Here is a 20,121-nt window from a genome sequence, read left to right as displayed (position 1 = left end):
CACAAAACCAAGCTGGAGAGGCAGAATTTCACACATTTTATTGAGCAGGCAACCCCGCCATGACACTTGGAGGTCTCCCACACAATGGGGAATCCTGCCACACAGCAGGTGTTTTAAGACATCTCATACTCTGTGCATAAATTTAGCAAGTCTTTGTACTAAGGCTTCTACCCGGCCTCTTATAGCACATAAACTGCAGACAGCTCAGAATTACATCCCCAGGCACCAGGGAGAGAACGACCATCTTTATATTAATTAAACCTTTTTAAAGAAATTAAGTTACTTGCAATAAAATTTACTTTCAGAAGAAACAAACCTACCTGAAAGCCAAGCAAGGTTCCACAGCACACACTAAAACAAACAACTCTGTACACAAAGTGACACGTTCTCCCTCAGCTCGCTGGCAAGGGAAGAACTAGCGCTCAGCAGGAAACCAGGTAACTACGCTTACCTGTTCATTTAAACACACAAATTACCTTATCTTAGGACTTAAGACTAACCTCAACTTGTAATCAATCAAGTCAAATCAGTTGTTAGAAATAAAATTGTAAACGAGGAAGTTTGGGGTTTGGCAGTATTTTGTGGCAAACAACTTGCCGTCTGGCGTCGGGTCGGAGAAGGCGATTTCCTGGGTGCTCAGGTAGGAGCCATACATGAAGGTGCTCCTGGAAGAGAGAGCAGAGCTGTGACTCCCAAAACATCCCCCCAGGGGTGTGTCCCCCCCCCAAGTCTTCCACTGCAGGGAGATGTTATTTCTTCCATCGCTTTGCTTTCAGAGCAGAAATCATCATTGGGAGAACCTGTTTGATCTCTTGGATTCCGGTGTAATGAGGAACCGAGAGGCATTTTAATATTTAGGATCATGTCAGATCCAACAGAGGCATAAAACCCCCAAAATACAGTTTTATATGAAAACTCAGAGGTTTTGGTTAAGTATCTTCTATACCCAGAGAAGCTGTGGCTGCCCCATCCCTGGCAGTGTGGAAGGCCAGGCTGGATGGGGCTTGGAGCAACCTGGTCTAGTGGGAGGTGTCCCTGCCCATGGCAGGGGGTTGGAACAAGATGAGCTTTAAGGTCCCTTCCAACCCAAACTAGTCAGGAAACCTGTGATTCTATGATCTTGGAGCAGCTCCTGAGTGAAGTCCAGCATGGCAGTGCCAGGACTGGTGAGCACACACAGCTCACCCAGCTCCAGCCACATGCTCCTACATGTTCATGGACTTACAAGTTCCACTTCAAATCAGCCCACAGTAACAGAGGAGGGGAATTCTTTAGGTCTTCCTCCCAGTTTGGTCCCAGCATTGCAAGCTCAAAATTTCCTGCCTGTTAAAACTCAAGTGTTTGGACCCATCAACTTGTTCAGTAAAAAAATAAATAAGAATTAATCTTTTCTCCAATAAACACAGTTTATCTTGGAAAATCCAGTGTATGTAGCTCTGTGTTCTGGTTATACACAGCAGTTAACAGGAGGCCCACATTTGTGTCAGATTTAAAATACAAATATAACTTAAATATGAGATCAAGAGATAGAATCTGTCCACTTGAAACCCTTCCACCATGACATGGGGATTGCAGACCTGCTTGATTATACAAATTCATCGCTTTCCCTAACTTTCTTCTCAACACTTTTTGCTGCAATCATCATTTTTCTCTTTAAAAGTAGACCCCAGCTGGGACCCCAGCTCCCCACTGTCCTACCTGACCACATGCACCATGACCCCAGCTCCCCCTGTCCTACCTGACCACATCCACCAGGCGCCGGGCGATTCCCTTCCTGCGGGACAGGCCGAACACCCAGATCCTGCTGATGCCACAAACGGCCAGTTCTGGCTCTGTGGAGCAGCGCCAAGCCCGGTGGTGCTGCAGGATGTCCTGACCAGGGGATGCTGTAGCTCCTGGCTCAGACAGCACCCGGAAAGCCTGCAGGGATGAGCAGAGACATCAAACCATAGAATCAATGTGGTTGGAAAAGACCTTTAATATTATCAAGTCCAGCCGCTGGACCTTGGTACTGCCAAGGCCACCACTAAACCATGTCCCTCAGCACCACAGCTACACAACTTTCAAATCCCTCCAGGGCTGGGGACTCCACCACTGCCCTGGGCAGCCCGAGCCAGGTCCTAACAACCTTTCCCATAAGTAAATTATTCCCAATATCCAATCTAAACCTCCCCTGGCACAACCTGAGGCTGTTTCCTCTTGTCCCACTGCTTGTTCCTTAGAAGAGAGCAACCCCTCCTCACTCCAACCTTCCTTCAGGGAGTTGTAGAGAGGGAGAAGGTCTCCCATCAGCCTCCTTTTCTCCAGGCTGAACAACCCCAGATCCCTCAACTGCTCCTCATTAGACCCTTCCCTGGACAGGCTCGAGCCCCTCAATGTCCTTCTTACTATGAGGGACCCAAAACTGACCCCAGGACTCGAGGTGCAGCCTCACCAGTGCAGAGCACAGAGGGACAATCCCTGCCCTGGTCCTGCTGGCCACACTAGTGCTGACACAAACCAGGATGTTGGTGGCCTTCTTGGCCACCCGGGCACATGCTGGCCTATGTTTAGCCACTGTCAACAAACACCCCCAGGTCTTTTTCCACTGGGCACTTCCTAGCCACTCTTCTCCAAGCCTGGAACATTGTCTGGGCTTGATGTGATGCAAGTGCAGGACCCAGCGCTTGGCCTTGTACCTCATACGATTGGCCTTGGCCAGATCCCTCTTAACCCATGGATCCAGCCTGTCCAGGTCCCTCTGCAGAGTGTCATCCCATGGATCCAGCCTGTCCAAGTCCCTCTGTAGAGCATCATCCCATGGATCCAGCCTGTCCAAGTCCCTCTGTAGAGCCTTCCTACCCTCAGGCCAATCAACACTTGTGACCAGCCACCAACTGTATTTAACTCTATCCGTGTAACAGCTGCTTCCCAGGGGATGCAGAGCCTTGGACCTTCCCATGCTCCCAGCCTTGTCCTCTCCTCTCTCCCAAGGCAGACCACCACATAAACCAGCACCCAGACCATGGTCAGATGGCAGTTCACTGCAGTATCAGCCATGCAAGCTCAACTAACCCCTGCCAGCAACACCCCCTGACAAAAGCACAAGGTTTTCCTTTATTTTTTTTTGTTCTTGTTGTTGGGGTTGTTTTTGAGGTTTTTGTTTATTTGCTTTTTATTTCCTCAGGTTTATTTCCCCCTCTGCTGTGCTAAGCCCCAATTTCCAATACACAGGCTTACGCAAACATCCCATTATTCAGCCTGCAATTTAAGCCCCTGTCCATACAATCAGCAACACATACCTGCTTGATTGATTCAGCCACCAAGCATCCAACAATCATCTTCTCGTTGGACACAAACAAGTATATTTTGGTCTTGGCTGGGCAGCTCAAAGAAACTTGCTTAAATCCCAGTTCATTATCTACAATTTCTCGCACATCTTCTGCCTAGAGGAAAAGAGAGGTGTGTTAGGAGTTAACACGCAGGTTCTTTGGTGTGAAATCTGTCAGAAAGGGGACTCATTCCCTCAAATAAGCCTGTTCTTAAAGAAGATCAGACATTAACTGTGCAGAAAATATTAAAAAAGAGGCTCTCGCTTCTATCTTCATCACTCCACAGCTCTCACCAAGTGCACCTGCCTCTCACCCCAGTTCTTGGGACAAAAAAGATCAGATCATGTGACTCACTTAAAGAACAAGGGCTTCAGCATAGGGAGTGGGGTTAGGAGGTGTCAGGATGGATGTTCATAACATCCCAGATTGCTGCCACAGCAATATATTGCTGCCACTCTGCTCTCCTGTTTTTATACAAGCTTGTATATATACATGTGTGTGCATACATATACAACTGTTGGTGGAGCTGTTGGAGTGAGTCCAGTGGAGGCCATGGAGATGATCTGAGGGGTGGAGCAGCTTGGCTCTGGAGACAGGCTGAGAGAGTTGGGGTTGTTCAATCTGGAGGAGGGTCCAGGGACACCTTAAAGCACCTTCCAGTACCTGAAGGGGCTACAGGAAAGCTGGGGAGGGACTTTCAACAAGGGCAGGGAGTGATGGGACAAGGCAGAACAGTTTCAAGCTGCCAAAGGGGAAATTGTGATGAGATCTGAGGAATAACCTCTTCGCTGTGAGGGTGTTGAGACACTGGCCCAGGTTGCCCAGAGCAGCTGTGGATGCCCCATCTCTGGCAGTGTTGAAGGCCAGGTTGGATGGGGCTTGGAGCAACCTGGTCTAGTGGGAGGTGTCCCTGCTCAAGGCAGGGGGTTGGGATTGGGTGAGCTTTGAGGTCCCTTCCAACACAAATCATTCTATGATTTGATGATTCTGTAAAAAAGCAAAGTCTTTACCAATACTTCTCAAAAGTGGTACAAAAATACAGTAAAAAAACCAAAACAAAACAGCCTCCTGTTAGCCTTGCCACTGGCAAGCAATGTATGATCACATGCTGAGGTAGTTCCGGGAGCTGAGCCAGCAGAAAGCTCATCTGCAACATAAACCCCAAATGAAACAAGCATGTACCTTCTTGACGGCATATTTTGGGTCATCTGGAAGAATCAATACAATCTTCCCATCCCAGAACTCTGCCACAACCCGTTCTTTCTTCCAACCCTGCCACAGAGGAGAGAAAAAAACACCACAAACAAACCCAAACAAACTAGTTAGTTGTGTGGCAAGAGAGGGGAAGTGATTCTGGGAAGACTCTGGCAGATGAAACTGTAATCTGAACCACTTCAGCTTTCAGGAATCAAGTCAAGACATGTTCATCAAACTGATGAAGGCAGACAGCTGCTGAAAGTGTCTACCTTACAGTTTAACCTCTCCTCTGGATGACAAAACATCTGCCTGCAGCTGTCTCAGCTTTGGATCTCGACCTGGACATCACACACTGCTTCCCCCCCTCCCCATGCAGCTGTGGCCTTACCACGTATCGGAGCCCCTCGAGGAACCTCTCATGGTGCTGGATGTGTTGGGCTTCATCCTCCGGGCTAGCAGCTGTGTAGATCATGCCACATGACTTGCAAACTATGGCACCAAAATGCTTCTGACCAGCATCCTAGTGAGAAAGAGTCAGCAAAGGCTCTGAAGCTGTTCAAAACCATGTTCAGTTTAAGGGATATGGCTGAGAATTGGTTCTAGTAGCGATCCAAGATTCAAGTATTTGTTTTAAATTGGATTTGGGAAGAGGATGACAAATTTTTGCTTATTTGCAGAATATTTGGAAGTACACAGCAGATATTATCCAGGGAATACAATCAATGCATTATTTGGAACCAGCCTTGAAGCAGATCAGAGACACCTTCACGGAGGAAACAATGTGAAAGAGCACTACAAAAACAACAATAACAACAAAAAAAGCCAGAGGAAAAATCTGCACTCTCTTTTCATGAGTTATCTACAAAAAAGTTTAATTTTATCTGTCAGCAGACAGGGGGGAGGGGTGGGCAGGGGAGGGAGAAAAGGAATCAACTGCCACTTGTGCAAAGCAAAGCGCAGATTGCTCTCCCAGAGTGAGGTGCAGTGAAGCCTGGCTCATTAGGAACTTCTCTTAGTTGCTTGCACTGACTGCCTTCTGTTCCCCACATCTCCATTCAGGCTTCCCCCCCTGTCACAGCACCCACAGTCTGGCCCTCGTGGGCCCAGCAGTTAGACACGCAGCTGGGGTGTGATGGGAGGGCTGGAGCTTGTGGCTGACCAACCAGCCCCCTTCAGGGTAGAGATGTTTCCTGAGCACACGTTGCTGCTTTCCTTTCAGTGCAGGCGCTCGTCTGGGTTATCCCTTCCACAGGGACCAAAACACTCAAAAATGTGTATATGTGAGGTCTCAAATTTGACAGAAAACATTTAAACAACCCAAAAGGTGCTAGACAGGGCAGATCAGCAGACAAGAATGATCACATAAGCCCCATTCCCTCAGGAAACAGACTTGAAAACATCTGCATGTCACCAAGTGAGAACAAATGGTTTATTAAAACATTACTCATCACTGAGGGTGGATTTTCTGGAAATGGCTAGACACGCAAGACTCAGAAACACTGTTTGGTCTCCTCCTGCTCCAAGACCAGTACTCCACTCTGAAGGGCAGCAGCAGGAAGGCAGACATGGGGCTACCAAAGAGGCACCCCCTCGTTAACAGAGCAGGCTCTGCTCAGGCTCAGCTCTGGGCTGCACATTCCTGCTCCAGTGCTGCCCTGGCTGATGTTTTCTGCTGCAGTTGCACTGCTGTGCTGCCTCTGCTCTGGCCAGGGAGCCGTGGGAAAGGAAAATGATCCAGCCAAATTCACTCCTATAGCATCCATACACGCTTGGCTGACTTTCCCTGTGAGTGTTTTTTAATATCATGTTCCATAAATCTCTTTTGAAATCTAAACCATAATAAAGCGTTAGTCCCAGAGAAACCATAACAATGTTTCCCAGCTACTACCCTGTCCTCATCTAGTGCTAAATATGTTAATCACTGCCCTGTTACAGCAATCACAGTGTGGTTGGTTTGAGGTTTACATTTGAGGAAATCTACTTATCAGTTAGCATCAAGACATATTTCTAGTTTCCTCCCCCCTGAGCCACCCCAAGAAGCCAGCAACACCCCGAGGAGAACCTTACAATGATCATCTGATCTCCTGAGCGCTTGCAGAGCTCCTTCCCCTTCTTGCTTTTCTGTGAGGTGTGAGATGGTTTTGCAGGTGGGCTTGACCCAAATGGAGAAGTCAGTTCATCCAGCGCAGACTGTGTCCTGAAAATAATTTCAGACAGAGACAAAAATTAGTCACTGCAGATAAAAGAGCATGTCCAGAGAAGGGCAATGGAGCTGGGGAAGGGTCTGGAGCACAAGTGTGATGAGGAGCAGCTGAGGGAACTGGGGGTGTTCAGCCTGGAGAAAAGGAGGCTGAGGGGAGACCTTCTCACTCTCTGCAACTGCCTGAAAGGAGGTTGGAGTGAGGTGGGGATTGGTCTCTTCTTCCAAGGAAGAAGTGATGGGACAAGAGGAAATAGCCTTCAGTCGTGCCAGGGGAGGTTTAGATTGGACACTGGGAACAATTTCTTCCTGGAAAGGGTTGTCATGCTCTGGCATAGGCTGCTCAGGGCAGTGGTGGAGTCCCCATCCCTGGAGGGATTTCAAAGCTGTGTAGCTGTGGTGCTGAGGGACATGGTCTAGTGGTGGCCTTGGCAGTGCTGGGGTAATGGCTGGACTTGATCTTAAAAGGTCTTTTCCACCCAAAACGATTCTGTGATTATATGACTGCATATTGGGCACGAGGACAGGGCAGTGATTCAGATCCAGACATGGAAGCATTATATTAATTTATAAAGTTTACAATGTGGGCATCAGCTACTGGGAAGCACATTTAATATTAATAATTGCACAGGTTTTTTAACCTACCTTTAGACTTCTGTGTCTAAGGTGACATTTCTTAAGCCATTTTAAAGTGGGAAATTGTAACTATTGTTCAGTGAACCTTAAGATGGAACTAATTTAGAACCAAGCAATTTTATAGATTTGAATTCTAAGGAGAATTTCCAAAGCAAAGACTTCATGTAGGAAAAGCTTGTGCTCATCAGCTTCCCAAGGGACAAGTGCAAATCCAAGGCTGGTTTCCAGTTAATCAGAAACATCAGGATTTCCACACATTCCAGGGTTCCACTTGCACCACAGAAAGTATTTGAAAAGCCACATGAGGAAACAAAGCAAATATTGCAATCAGATCACTCTTTCAACACTTCTGTGGCAGAGGACCACAGTAGCACGACAAGTTTGGGAAGGTTTATTTTGGCTCTTTTAGGAGCAACTTTAAGTGTTTTGGGTTTTGTGTTTTCTTGGGTTTTTTTTTATGTTCACAGTAAAATTGGCTCAGAATACTTTTATTGTTAACAAAATGTATCGAGAAATTGATTCAATGTGGGGGAGAGAGGAGTAGCTGTGGTTCTTGTGTGGGAAAACAAGTTGTCTTCTACTAGAGGTTGACAAGTACGACAGCAATTTAATTGAAGAATTAAGCTAATCTGAAGCACAGACATCAGGTAGTAGAATTACATGGCTTTGAAATCCCTCCAGGGATAGGGACTCCACCACTGCCCTGGGCAGCCTGGGCCAGGGCCTGACAACCCTTTCCATGAATAAATTGTTCCCATTATCCAATCTAAACCTCCGCTGGCACAACTTGAGGCCATTTCCTCTTGTTCTATCAGACAAAGATGATGCTTTTTACAGAATCAAAATGCAAACTTCACATGCTGGTTTCACTCCCATCGCACCAAGTATCAAACATCACCCAGCAGACTTAGGAAATACCCACTCAGGTGCACACAGGAAAGTAGAAAAGAAGCAGGTAGCTTCCCTTAATCCTTTTCACCCATTTTTATTATAACTTCTGTCTTGTTTCCAACACCTAGATCAAAACTTCTGAGTGTGCTGCTACACTCAAATTCCTCAGGTTAAAAAAAATAATGGTGCAATACGAAACACACCAGACCAGTGCAGTACCTGACATTTGCACTTCAGGTGATTTCTGTAGAGCACACAGATACTTCCCTCCAAATGTTAACAGTGAAGTCATCAGCCATTTTTGTAAAATTTACACAAATCTATCACAGGAAGAGCTACTATGGAAAAGGTATGAACCTGATGGCAGAGAGAGATCAGTTTCACACTAGATTTAAAAAACACAGGACAAATAGAGTAAAGACAATTTGTTTTGACAACTCTGGTACCAATTCAAATTCGTAGTTGTCCTGAGTCTCTGGCAGATGGGAGGTGAAGGTCCCTGATGAACCATCAGTACATAGACTGAGCTGAATGTTTCTGCTTGTTATGGACATTCCCAATATGGAGATAAAGATGACACAAAAGTAGCATAAATAAATAAAAATCTCCCTAGAAGGCTCCAACACCACCTAGGTTGTGCCATTCTTGGTGATGGGTATATCCTGAAATAGTTCCTCTTGTTCTACTTATTTTTATCATTAGCAACAGATAAGAGAAAACTAGTATTTCCTTTTAAGTTTAAAAACACCCAAACAATCAGCTCAATCCTATGTTCAAATTCACAAGTTAGATGTTCTACAGACAGTAAGCGTGTATTTCCTTATTCATGGGCTAGTATCCTCCTAAACCACCACAGTTTTCATTCTGCATCTTTAAAAGAAAAAAAAGCCAAGCCAATAAAACTCCACAATAAAACCCCAGACTCCCAAACCTTACAAGGATTGGGGAAAAGCTGAGCTACTGTTTTTATAATTAGCATTTTTTTGGGGGAGGAAAAAAAAAAACCCCACACCAAACAAACAAAACAAAAACAACCAAAAAAACCCCACAAAACAAAACCACAAAAAAAACCCCAAAACAAAACCAATGATTCTGCAGATATGACACTTCTGATCATTTTTGGAGAGAGCTAGGAAAGATGAACCTACCTTTTCTTGCTGGTGGGGGGTGCAGTGAATATGGGGTAGACAACAGCATTTGGATGAGATGCTGGAAAAGACAGGTGAAGATATTTACGTTTAAAACCCTTTTTAGTTGCAGAACACATTGATACATGGAAACAGAAATTCAAACACTAATGAGACTTCAAAAATGACACAGGAGAGTGAAACTGAACTCTATAGAAAATATATTTTTAAGAGTACTGGGAAGCTGTTGATGCTGCAGGATAGAAAAGTTACATATATGAGTGGTTATCCAGCTATAAGCACCTTCAGTCCACTTAAGTGACACGTCGCAGGCTATTAATTAAGAGCGTTAATCAAGCACAAGGTTTTTTTATGCTCCATTATTTTGGCTGAGGCTGCCTGAACCTACAACTTCTTCATCCCAGAGAAGCTGGGAAATTACAGTTATAGCACATGAGCTGCAAGTTTTAGGATAATTGAGCAAAGATTTGTAAGCAAAACCAAGCAAATTATTAGTTAGGAAAAGATTTTCCCCAAGTATAAGAAGTTTAGGTACTAGGCTGCCTTCTGCTCTCGTGCTGTGACTGCATTCACAAGTACAGACTTCTTAGGAATTACAGGATCATGAAGTATAGAAGCATATTAGAGGCCCTAACAGCCTCCAAAAAACAACAGAAAGATGAACCAGTTGTTTCTAGGAAATAGGACAATAAAAAAATTCTCTTGTTAACATCAGTGGTGGCAAAGATCTTGAGGAGTCATGAAGATGACACCAATAAACAATAAAGTCTTTGACTTCCTAGAAATGCGGGATCTTTGAGGGCCAAGGCACTTCTTGGGAAAGGCCCCAGTAGGCAAATAATGTCAGGCAGGATTTGGGAACGTGATGGCAACAGCTTTATAAACAGGTGGAAAACACACTACGGGGAGTCTTTTATACAGAGCTGGAGACAGCAGAAAGTGGCTGGCAGCAGAAACCATGTCACTCCTCAGAAATAAGAGGAATAGAGATGGAGAGATGGTGACTTTAAAGAAAACAGAACTCACTACGTTCCAGAAGTGGATAAATAAGTTCCCATGTGAAGCAAGAATAAAGGAAGGGGGGGGGAGAAGCTCAGGAGTGCTGGCACTTTCTTCAAGAAACAGATTAAGACCAGATGTGCCAGGAGAAACAGAGTAAGAGGCAAACATGGCTAAACCAGGACTCTCACTGGAAACTCAAGGAATCACAGTGAGAATAGAAATCAAGGGACATGAAGGACTGAAAGCAGAAATGCCAGATTGCAAAGTGAGCTCTGCCTGGGAAGGCCACTGGACCAGGGGAGCAAGGGGAAAACCAGAAGATTATGCTACCAAGAGAGGAAGAAACATCAAACCCAGATGACAGAACATTCAGCACCTTGTTATTTCAGTCCTCAAGAAAAGAATTGGTTCTGATGAGACAAAACTAAAGGAGATCTGAGCTTCCACAGCTGGGGAAAGACATAAAGGGAACTCTTGGATAAATTAAACCTTTTCAGGCTAACAGGGACCGAATTAACCAGGGCTGCTGGGAATAGTGACTGCTGCCTGTTTTTAAAAGGGAAAAATGGAGAAACCAGGAAATTAGGAAAAAAATAATAACATGACCTCAACTTCTGCAAACATACTGGCACATGTTAGTGCATACTTGGAAGATGAGGCAGCAGGTAGAGGCCAACACATTATTTTGCCTTAAAATATGATTTAAGCAACACCTCTTTTTTTTTTTTTCATTGTCACCTGTTATTCCCAAGAGGAAAGAATAATGTCTTAAAATTAGTATATTCACTTCTGAAAATTCCCTTGTGTCAGTAGGGAAATACAGTCTCTGTAAGCCAACCATAAGAAAAGGGGCAAATATGATCAGGGGGAAAAAATTATCCCAGTAATTATTGTTAATAACTGCCAAAACAAAAGGCATATAGTGTAGTTTCCTCAGTGACCATCAGGAGTAAACAATAATATATGCTTATAATTTTGTAGGTAAAACCCAGCCCATAGGAGCAATTAAGAGTTCAATTTAAAAAGCATTGCCTTGAAAACAGGCAGAAACAAACTGATTGAAGTAAGGATAAGGGGAACCACTAAACAAGGAAAACAAGAAATAAGGATCAAAAATAAGAGATAGGGATCAACCCTCTGGGCAGCAGCTGTCTGCAAAACACTTGGGTTGTTGTCTACCTCAAACCACACATACATCCAAAACCACAGCTTCCTGTAGAAATTTATGTGTTCACTGACTGTGAAATCTATTAATTACTCCCTGCCTGCTAGTAAGTGCTGGTGAGACTCAGATGGAGATCTGGTTGGGAGCACCACACTGGGAAAGACATGGCTGAGTCTGGAGAAAACAAATAAATGAAAAAGTCAGATGCCTAAAAATATAGATTTTAAAGGGAAAGGTGAAAGAAGGGTAAGAGTCCAGGGAGAAAAGAATGGAGAGAAATGCTTCCAATACAGTCACATCCCAAATCTTACTGGGAATGGGCTATGCAGTAAAGCAAAGATAGGTTAGATAGTAGGAGAAAAAAAACATTTACAGTGTGTGAGGGACCAGCCCTCAGGACCCGTACTTGCTGGAATCGGTGTTGAAACCCCATTGTAACCCCTCGTTTGCATCCCCAAAGGCCTGCCCCAGAGGATGGAGGCAACGCTGATGGCTGCATGTGGCCTGCGGCTGCATGAACAGCGATCGAGATAAGGACAATGACCGAGGGGGGTGGAGGGGGCAGGTATCAGAGTCGAGCATTTCCTCGGACCATGACATTTGAATCACTCTCCCTGGAAGGGACAGGTCTGAGACAAAGGTTGGATCCAGCCGCACCTGGGCTCCTCTGAGTTGAGAAAGCTGAATACCCCCAGGTTGCCCTACCCGGGTTGTGACATGATGTGCTTAACACTAAAACAGATTCATCAGGGAGACAGCAGCGTCCCCATCATTATTATTATTATTTAAACACTAAATTGCCAGAAACCGTGGGAATTCAGCAGGGTTGATCCTGCTGGGGAAAAGTGGGTAATGAAAGAGATTTCCCAAGTCACTTCTGCCTCATTTTCCTACAGCAATAAAGGTCAGAGACCAACTTACCTTGCTTATTCACCTTAGGTGGAGACTGGCTTGAAATAATAATGCAATCATCCGACTGGTTGGTTGGAGAACCAATTTCATCAACATCCTATAAATTAAGACAATATTTTTCAGGGCAAAAACAAAACCCTCCAGTTAATGAAGTTCTACAGAATCACACATACTTCAAGTGACCTTCACAACACGCATTAATGTTGTGAGGTGTTACTCATGGCTGTATTTTCCAATAATAAAACGGTCTTAGCAGACTGCTCAACTCACCATTAGCAAAGTTACACCAAATTCAGCTTACAACAACGATCATAGATTTTGAGTATCAACACCTGAACACCCACTTATGCTCCGGCTTTTGTTTTATCACAGGATATGGAAGTTGTTGGTTGTTTTGGTTTGGTTTGAAGTAGATCTTAACTGTAGAGGTATGTGTCATTTCTTCCCCTTAGTATCTGTGAGACTCTGCTTCATTCTCTGTCTACAACCACAAATCTTCACAGCTTTTGGAAGTCTATAAAAATGAGTTTTCAAACTGATTCTTGCCTTAAACACTTATTTTGTATACGTTGGTATATGCTTTCCAACCTTCTCAGGAGCTCTTGACATGTGCCAGGTAAAGCAACTGTCTCTAGCAGAATCTGAGATAAAATCATGATAGATGCAGGCCCAGAGCTGGCCTCTATTCAGTTTGCAGTAACAAAGTCACTCAGTTTCCTTTTCAAACACCCAACTCTTCCAGTTAACCTCTGAGAAGCAGTTTGCCAACACAAAAAAATCACCATCACAGCAGAATCAAATGCTTTCCAGCTTTTTATTTCTTTCACTGCATGTGCAAGATGAGCTTGCACAAGCTAACGTGTGTTTTATTAATGCTGCACTGTAAAAACATATTGACAATCAAGTCAGGAATGTGTGAGAGGTCCTAAAACAGCACTGGTCAACCTAGGAGACAATAAACTGCCCTTTTGTGAACAGCCACAGCAATATAAAACACATTAACCCTATAAAAACAGCTTCCCATCTTGCTCACTGCTTCCTTTCAATGCCCAGTAGAAAATATTCCGGTAATATTCCACGGGTTTTCCTACATTCCAGATGCCAGACTACAACAGCAAAATAGGATTGTCAGGAAATAGTGGGCAAACCTGCTCTGAATTGGTATTTTCCTGCTGTGCTCATGCCATGGAATTTCTCCCTTTCACACATATGCCCCATGTTAGGAAGCAAAATATTTATCCCAAGTGAAACAATTCTCTGGCAAACCATAAAATTAAAAGCAAGGTCTGGCAGGCATTAACTGATTGGCAATATGATCAAGCCTCATGACAAAGTTTAACCATCCCAGTACTGCTAAACATACTTAACAAAAATTAAATGTGTGTTTTTAAAAAAAACAAACGACAAACACAAAAATAACGCAGACCTACACTTTTCTGTCCCCAGGGATGTTCACTGCTAAGGTAGCAACAGATAAGAACTCTTTATACCTCTTCAGGGATATCCAAAAGGTTACAGGTCTTAAAACACAGAGCAGCTCAGAAAACTCATTACTGGTTTGTTAAAGCCTGAGAAAAGGGGAGTTGGGCTCAACTTCCTTGGAGAAGGCAGCTGCAGAACTAGCACACGTAGTTGCTGCTGAGAAAATAATCCCAGCCCAAAGCAAAGCCTGGTAGCACAGGCTGTACCAGCAGGCAACACCTTGTGACCCAGGAGGAATCTCTAAATAAAAACACTCTGGAAGTAATTTTGCTTTTTCTGTCCCATTACTTCACCAGCTGAGAAGCACATGGCTGGGTAAATCCAAAACTAGCTTCAAAGAGCACAGCAGCAGGAGAAGCACCTCCTTCCTCCAGCTTTGAGCAGGTTATGTTTGCAGATGGAATTATTAGGGAGAACAGCTAGGATGCAGGCTGATGGTACCCAAAAAACCCAGCAAGGTTGGACTTGGCCTTTGGTACATTTATTAAACATAGAATTACAGGATGTTTTGGGTGGAAAGGGACCTTAAACATCATCTAGTCCAAGCCCCTGCTTGGGTAGGGACATCTTCAACTAGATGGCCTCATCCAGAGGAGGCTACAGAGATGGACCAAAGGCTGGGACAAGGGGAAATGGCTTCAAGCTGCAAGAGAGGAGATTGAGATGAGATCTGAGGAAGAAATTCTTTGCTGTGAGGGTGGTGAGACCCTGGCCCAGGTTGCCCAGAGCAGCTGTGGCTGCCCCATCCCGAGCAGTGTGGAAGGCCAGGTTGGATGGGGCTTGGAGCAACCTGATCTAGTGGGAGGTGTCCCTGCCCATGGCAGGGGGTTGGAACTGGATAATCTTTAAGGTCCCTTCCAACTCAAGCCAGTCTGGAATTCTAGATCAGGTTGCTCAGAGCCCCATCCAACCTGACCTGGAACGTTTCCAGGGATGGGGCATCTCCCATCTCTCTGGGCAACCTGAGCCAGTAACTCACCACCCTCAGCAAAAAAAATAATTCTTCCTTCTATCTTGTCTGAATCTCCCTTCTTTAATTTACAATCATCACCCCTTGTCCTGTCAGTATAGGCTCTGCTAAAAAAGTCTGTCCCCATCTATTTTATGGGCCCCTTCAGGTACTGGAAGCTGCTCTAAGGTCTCCCTGGAGCCTCCTCTTCTCCAGGCTGAACAACCCCAACTCTCTCAGCCTGTCTCCAGAGCAGAGGTGTAAAAAAATAAAATAAAATAAAAAAATTAAGATCGTAATTACATATTTTATTAAAACAGAAGAAAAAAAAGACAGTTATTTTTTTTTCCACTTTGCTCTGTATCAGGGGGAAAATAAATCAAAAAACTAGATTGTCTTTTAGAAAAAAATAATGCAGAAAGCTTTTCCTTTCATCCCTCTCAAATGGAATATTTCACTGCAACAGAGTTAGCAACAGGCAGGGTTTACCCCAGTTCTAGAGAATCATAGAATGGTTTGGTTTGGAAGAGACCTTTTAAAGACCATCTAGTTCCAACCCTTCGTTAAGCAGGAATAAATCTGTGAAAGTTTTCCTAAGTCAAACCCACAGATATATCTGAATAACTAGAGCTCAGCAAGCTCTCTGTGTCCCCTGAACACCTCCACGGGTCCTGGGGACACCTCTACTCACCATATTTGCTGTGTTGCTGTCTCCTGAGGACTGGGAAGCATCTAACGGAGATGTTTTTCCTTCATATGCTGAATCTCTCTCTTGATTTGCACAGCTTGTGAAGTCCTCCTTGTTTTCATTTTCCTTCCTCTGAGGCACAGAAATACTTCTCAACACACCGCCTGCCTCCAGGATTTTGTTTCCATCAGCTGAACTTGGCTTTGTGGTTGTTGGTGGTCCGGGCTGATTGTTTTCCTGCTGAGATTTGGGAAGATCCTGGACAGATTTCGTGTCTACAATTGGTTTTTTAGAGTGTGATTTCTTCCTGGCAGAAAAGAACGCTGCTCCCAGCTGGAGTTTCAGGGCAGGTTTAACCGTCATGCTGAGGACTCTGAAGGGAGAATCCATCTTCTTTTTAATTAGGCAATTCACATTTTCTTTCTCCACACTGGGTTTTCCCACTGGGATCTCTCCCTTTGCCTTCTTAAGTGTTTTGGGAACAACTTTGCCTTGCTTGGAGCTGGTTCCGTGCTTGGTTGGCTTTGAGCTTGTACTCCTGCTGGAGCTGAAGATCATCTTCTCAGTCCTGCTGGCAGCTGGGAAATTCTCATCCGTGTTCCTCTCCCTCAAAGACAGGTTCTCATTCAGCCGTTTCCTCTCCAGAGGCGTTAGGTATCTCTTTTCCTTGCTATAAAAAGACAACACAGGCACAAGGGGCTTGTAAGAGGAAGCAGGAGTTGGGGATAACTTCCTTGAGGATTCGCTCTGCGTGGCTGCGGGAATGCTGGCTGCCTGAAGAGGTGAAATATCCAGCCTCCTCCACGGTGCTGGCTTCACCAGGATGGCCTCATTTTCCTTTATCTCATCGCTGGAGCTCGATGCCCATTTGATTTGAGAAGCAAACCAGTTATTTCTTGACTTCTTGCATGGGGTCAGACCCTCAGTGAAGCCTGTCACCCTTTTTTTCACAGGCGTCTCAAAGGCTGAGGATGAACTGTAAAAATAATTATGGAGCAAAACATCACATACAGTATTTAAAGTTTTTCCAGTTGTTTTTCAATTTCCACTCAGCCTAGTTGCCTGTACAAGTACATGCCCTGGGACAAATACAACTATCCAAATATAACACACAAATATCAAAAGGCCTAAGACTGTCTCACCATTCCCGTGTATTTGGTTTTAAATAGAAAATCTGTTTTCCTGCCTGAACTTGTTAGAGCACCTGGGAACAAGAGTCATTCTCCTTTCTGGAATGGTTGGATCAGCGCTATTCCTGATTAAGGAGGAAAAAAAACAAATAAATTTGATTTTGTTCAGGCCAACTCTGTCAGCTTGGATTTGTACCTCTGAAAAAGCTTGTGCATCCCCCATTCCTAGATGTGAGGCTGATGAAGCTGGGGGGGAATCTCACAATATTTTGCAGCAGTTTTAGAAAGGCTCACACCGAAATCTCACCCTGCCAGCTATTCAGAACCTCAGACCTCATTAGTAAACCCCTAATATCTTCTGGGCTTGTTTAAAAGGAGATAATCCATTTCAGGACAAGCAGGAACAGCTGAATGTGCAACATAACTTGTCAGGGAGGTGTTTTCTCAGTGACTATTTACACTTTATCTGAGGAATTTGTCCTTCTGATTCAGAAATCAAACTTCACTCTTGGTCTCCAGCCTCATCACAGAAATAGTTTTGTGGGGGAAGTACAGGACAAGCGTGAGAAACATCTGTTCAGTTGGTAGTTACAAAAGAATGAGCAACAAGTTGTTCTCTTGGATGTAAAGCTCAGCTTTTTGTTCATGGCCAGTGGCTTCTCCTCCACTAGATTTAGGGGAAAAAAAATAATCTATAATTTTTTAGGTGTCCATAACTAAGGAACTATTTTTCCATTAACACAAGAAGATGATTCAGATAATTTGCATGGTATTTCTGCACCGTGTCTCAAAGTCTTTCCAAATGGGAAAGAGTGAGACTTTACCACAAAGAAATGCAAATATCAGGTAGTTTCTTTAAGTTTCTAAACAGTTCTTAGGTTTCTGCTGGTTTTGTGACTTCCTTGGGGCTACAGCTGTGCCTGAAGGTCACGTACAGGGATGTGCACTTGCCAGAGGTCATTGCCACAATTTAAAAACGTTTGAAGTGACTGAACAATAAACATGGGCTGATTCTGTCTGCATCTCAGAACCATCTTAATATTTTTCCCCACTTTACAGTAAAAGTTCTCAAAGATTTCTCTGTTTTATTCCACGTGCAGCAATTCAGGCACTTTTATCAGAAGAACAAAACCCGTGAGAAGTGAACATACCCTTCAGTATCCGTGGAACTGCGGCTCCGTTTCTGTGGGGCCACGGCCGCCATGTCCTCACCAGAGCGCCTGCAAGGACACACCTGTCAGAGGTTTCCAGCAAAAAACCCCAAACTAAACAAACATAAAGAAGGAAGGGGAGGTGGGGGACTGGGAAGAAGAATGGCAGCAGTTCAGGCGTGACAGAGACTAGAACACAGGGCTGTGCTTCCACTGAGCACTGGCCTTAAAACAAGAGCACACAGGAAGGACCTCCCAGATCAAGTCCAATTCTGCCATCATGGACACACACAGGTTAAATTATTTTCTCTAGAAGGGAGTCAAGTTAACTCAGAAACAAGATTTATTTTCCATCTCTCACATTCCTGATGCCAGACCTCACTGACGTGATTGCTGGAAAGCTACTTGCTCCTGCCTATCTTCATGGTCAGTTTATTCCAGTGAGGATTTCACGTTGGCATTTACCTTCCAGCCAAGACACCTTTTACCCAGCAGACTTAAGAGTTCCTCTCCCACCTTCCATCTTGCCAAATACCATAAAGTTTTTCAGCCTTCATTAACACAGTAGCTATTTAAACACTCAACAGTTTGTCCCATCCAGTCTGAGATAATTATTGCACAATATTCACTTTTCTGTTACCCCAGAATAAAGAAATACCCTGTATCCAAGAGGACGAATAATAAATACTCACACCAAGAGGACCAATAAATACTCATAAACTGCTGGAAATAATTTATTCAATAATCTGCCAGTAGGGGGAAGCTCCTCCCATGTTAAGGTGCTGTTGGTTTGGGGGAAGTGGTGACCGATGACAGCCCAGACACAAGCTGTTGTCAAGCCCAGGAACACTAAGAACACAAGGCCAGGAGCTGTCTAGCTGGACTTGTACAACCTCATCATAGAGCAGAGCTGGCAGGGATGAAGGCCAAGAGAAGGCAGGCAATGCTCTAAGAGCACAGGGCATAAACAACGAGCCTGAAGGTACCTGGGAGATAAGATATCAGTACAGATGAAAGGATGAAAGGGAGCAGGTAGGACAAAGAGCTAGCAGGAAAGTCACGGTCGGCATGTGGGGAGCAATCCTTCTACGTTGCACTGTTAACTTAAGGATCCATAGACAAGTCGCTGCAGAGCAGATCTCTGCCACCAGCCCCAGCCACCCACACCCCTTCCCAAAACGCTTATAGCCCAGTTCCCAGCCCCCTTCTCCCCTCACTCCCTCCCCAAAAGCTCCAACGCTGCATCAGCCCTCCACACCAGAAGCCCCACACCTTAGTACAACATCAGGGCAATGCTGCCACAGACCCCACAGGCACAACGCCAGGCCCTTGCTCTAGCAACCCACAACTCTTCCCCTCACCAGGCTCTAACAAAAGTGCCCCCAACCCCCCCAGAAGCCCCCTCCCCACACATGACCAGGCACCGAAACCCGGCTCCACGCCAGTTCATCACCCCAGCCCCCCCAACCCACCTGCAACGGTACATGGGGGGGGGGCGTGGCGCACCCCAGGCTCACACTCAACCCCGGGGGGCAACCCCCCACACCCCTGGGACCCCCAAACCCCGAGGCCTACACAGGCTTCTCAGAATCGCGCTAGGCCCTGAAACCCGCACTCGTCGCTCCCCCTCACGGGACCTGCGCCCCGACACAGCACCAAACCCTCACCTCAGGGTCCCCCAGGTCCCCTCAGACCCCCCCAGGACCCCCAGGCCCCCTCCCCCCAGGCCCCCGCACCTCAGCGCCGCCGCCAACGCTCCCGCGCCTTCGAACCCGCGCGCTTTCTCCCGCCTGCCCGCGCCCTCCTCTTTCCCATTGGCCCAGCTCCCCGTCACTCACGCGTATCCCACGACCATTGGCCCACGGCGGTCTGCACCCGCCCCGCCCGACGTTCAGCCAATCAGAGGGCAGAGCTCAGCCTGCCCGTCTCAAAGACTCCAACTCCCAGCGTGCCTAGCGAGCGCGGCGCGGCCTCCGCACCGCGCGGGGGGGCGAGCGAGGCGTCGATGGGAGTTGTAGTCCCTATGCCGTGCGGCGGGGTGCCCGGGAGGGGTCACAGGGCTGCGGCAGCTCCACCGCAGCTCCTCGCTGAGGTCCTCCCTCAGGTCCTCCCTCAGGCATACTCCGGGCGCCATTTGCCCCTATCCGGAGGAAAAGAAAATAAACGGCAATTCCGCGCATGCGCATCGCCCTTCCCGGCGTCACCGCCCGGACGGTCTGCGCACGCGCCAGCGGCGGGACGCGCCGCCGGGGCCGCACT

At 45.8% G+C, this 20,121-nt stretch overlaps 1 protein-coding gene across 1 annotated transcript; it reads right to left on the bottom strand.

Annotated features, from left to right (window-relative positions):
- Positions 1-21: 21 nt before the first annotated feature.
- ESCO2 (establishment of sister chromatid cohesion N-acetyltransferase 2) lies at positions 22-19,801 on the bottom strand. Its single transcript, XM_051615845.1, has 11 exons — positions 19,701-19,801; positions 17,863-17,931; positions 15,585-16,557; positions 12,472-12,559; positions 9,384-9,444; positions 6,576-6,705; positions 4,897-5,028; positions 4,494-4,583; positions 3,282-3,425; positions 1,739-1,920; positions 22-665 (listed from the first exon to the last, which is right to left on the bottom strand). The coding sequence occupies exons 1-11, from the start codon at positions 19,715-19,717 to the stop codon at positions 527-529; spliced, it is 2,025 nt and encodes a 674-aa protein (XP_051471805.1). The 5' UTR covers positions 19,718-19,801; the 3' UTR covers positions 22-526.
- Positions 19,802-20,121: the final 320 nt, after the last annotated feature.

This window comes from Apus apus, chromosome 3, assembly GCF_020740795.1.
Source record: "Apus apus isolate bApuApu2 chromosome 3, bApuApu2.pri.cur, whole genome shotgun sequence".
NCBI classification, from domain to species: Eukaryota; Metazoa; Chordata; class Aves; order Apodiformes; family Apodidae; genus Apus; species Apus apus.
This window is presented reverse-complemented; position numbering and strand designations above follow the sequence as displayed.

Excerpts from the sequence above, each read along its gene's own strand:
- ESCO2 (XM_051615845.1), bottom strand. Across the intron at positions 9,445-12,471 it reads ACCTAAGGTGAATAAGCAAG|CATCTCATCCAAATGCTGTT; the intron begins GTAAGTTGGTCT and ends TGTCTTTTCCAG. Across the intron at positions 4,584-4,896 it reads TCGAGGGGCTCCGATACGTG|GGTTGGAAGAAAGAACGGGT; the intron begins GTAAGGCCACAG and ends CCTCTGTGGCAG.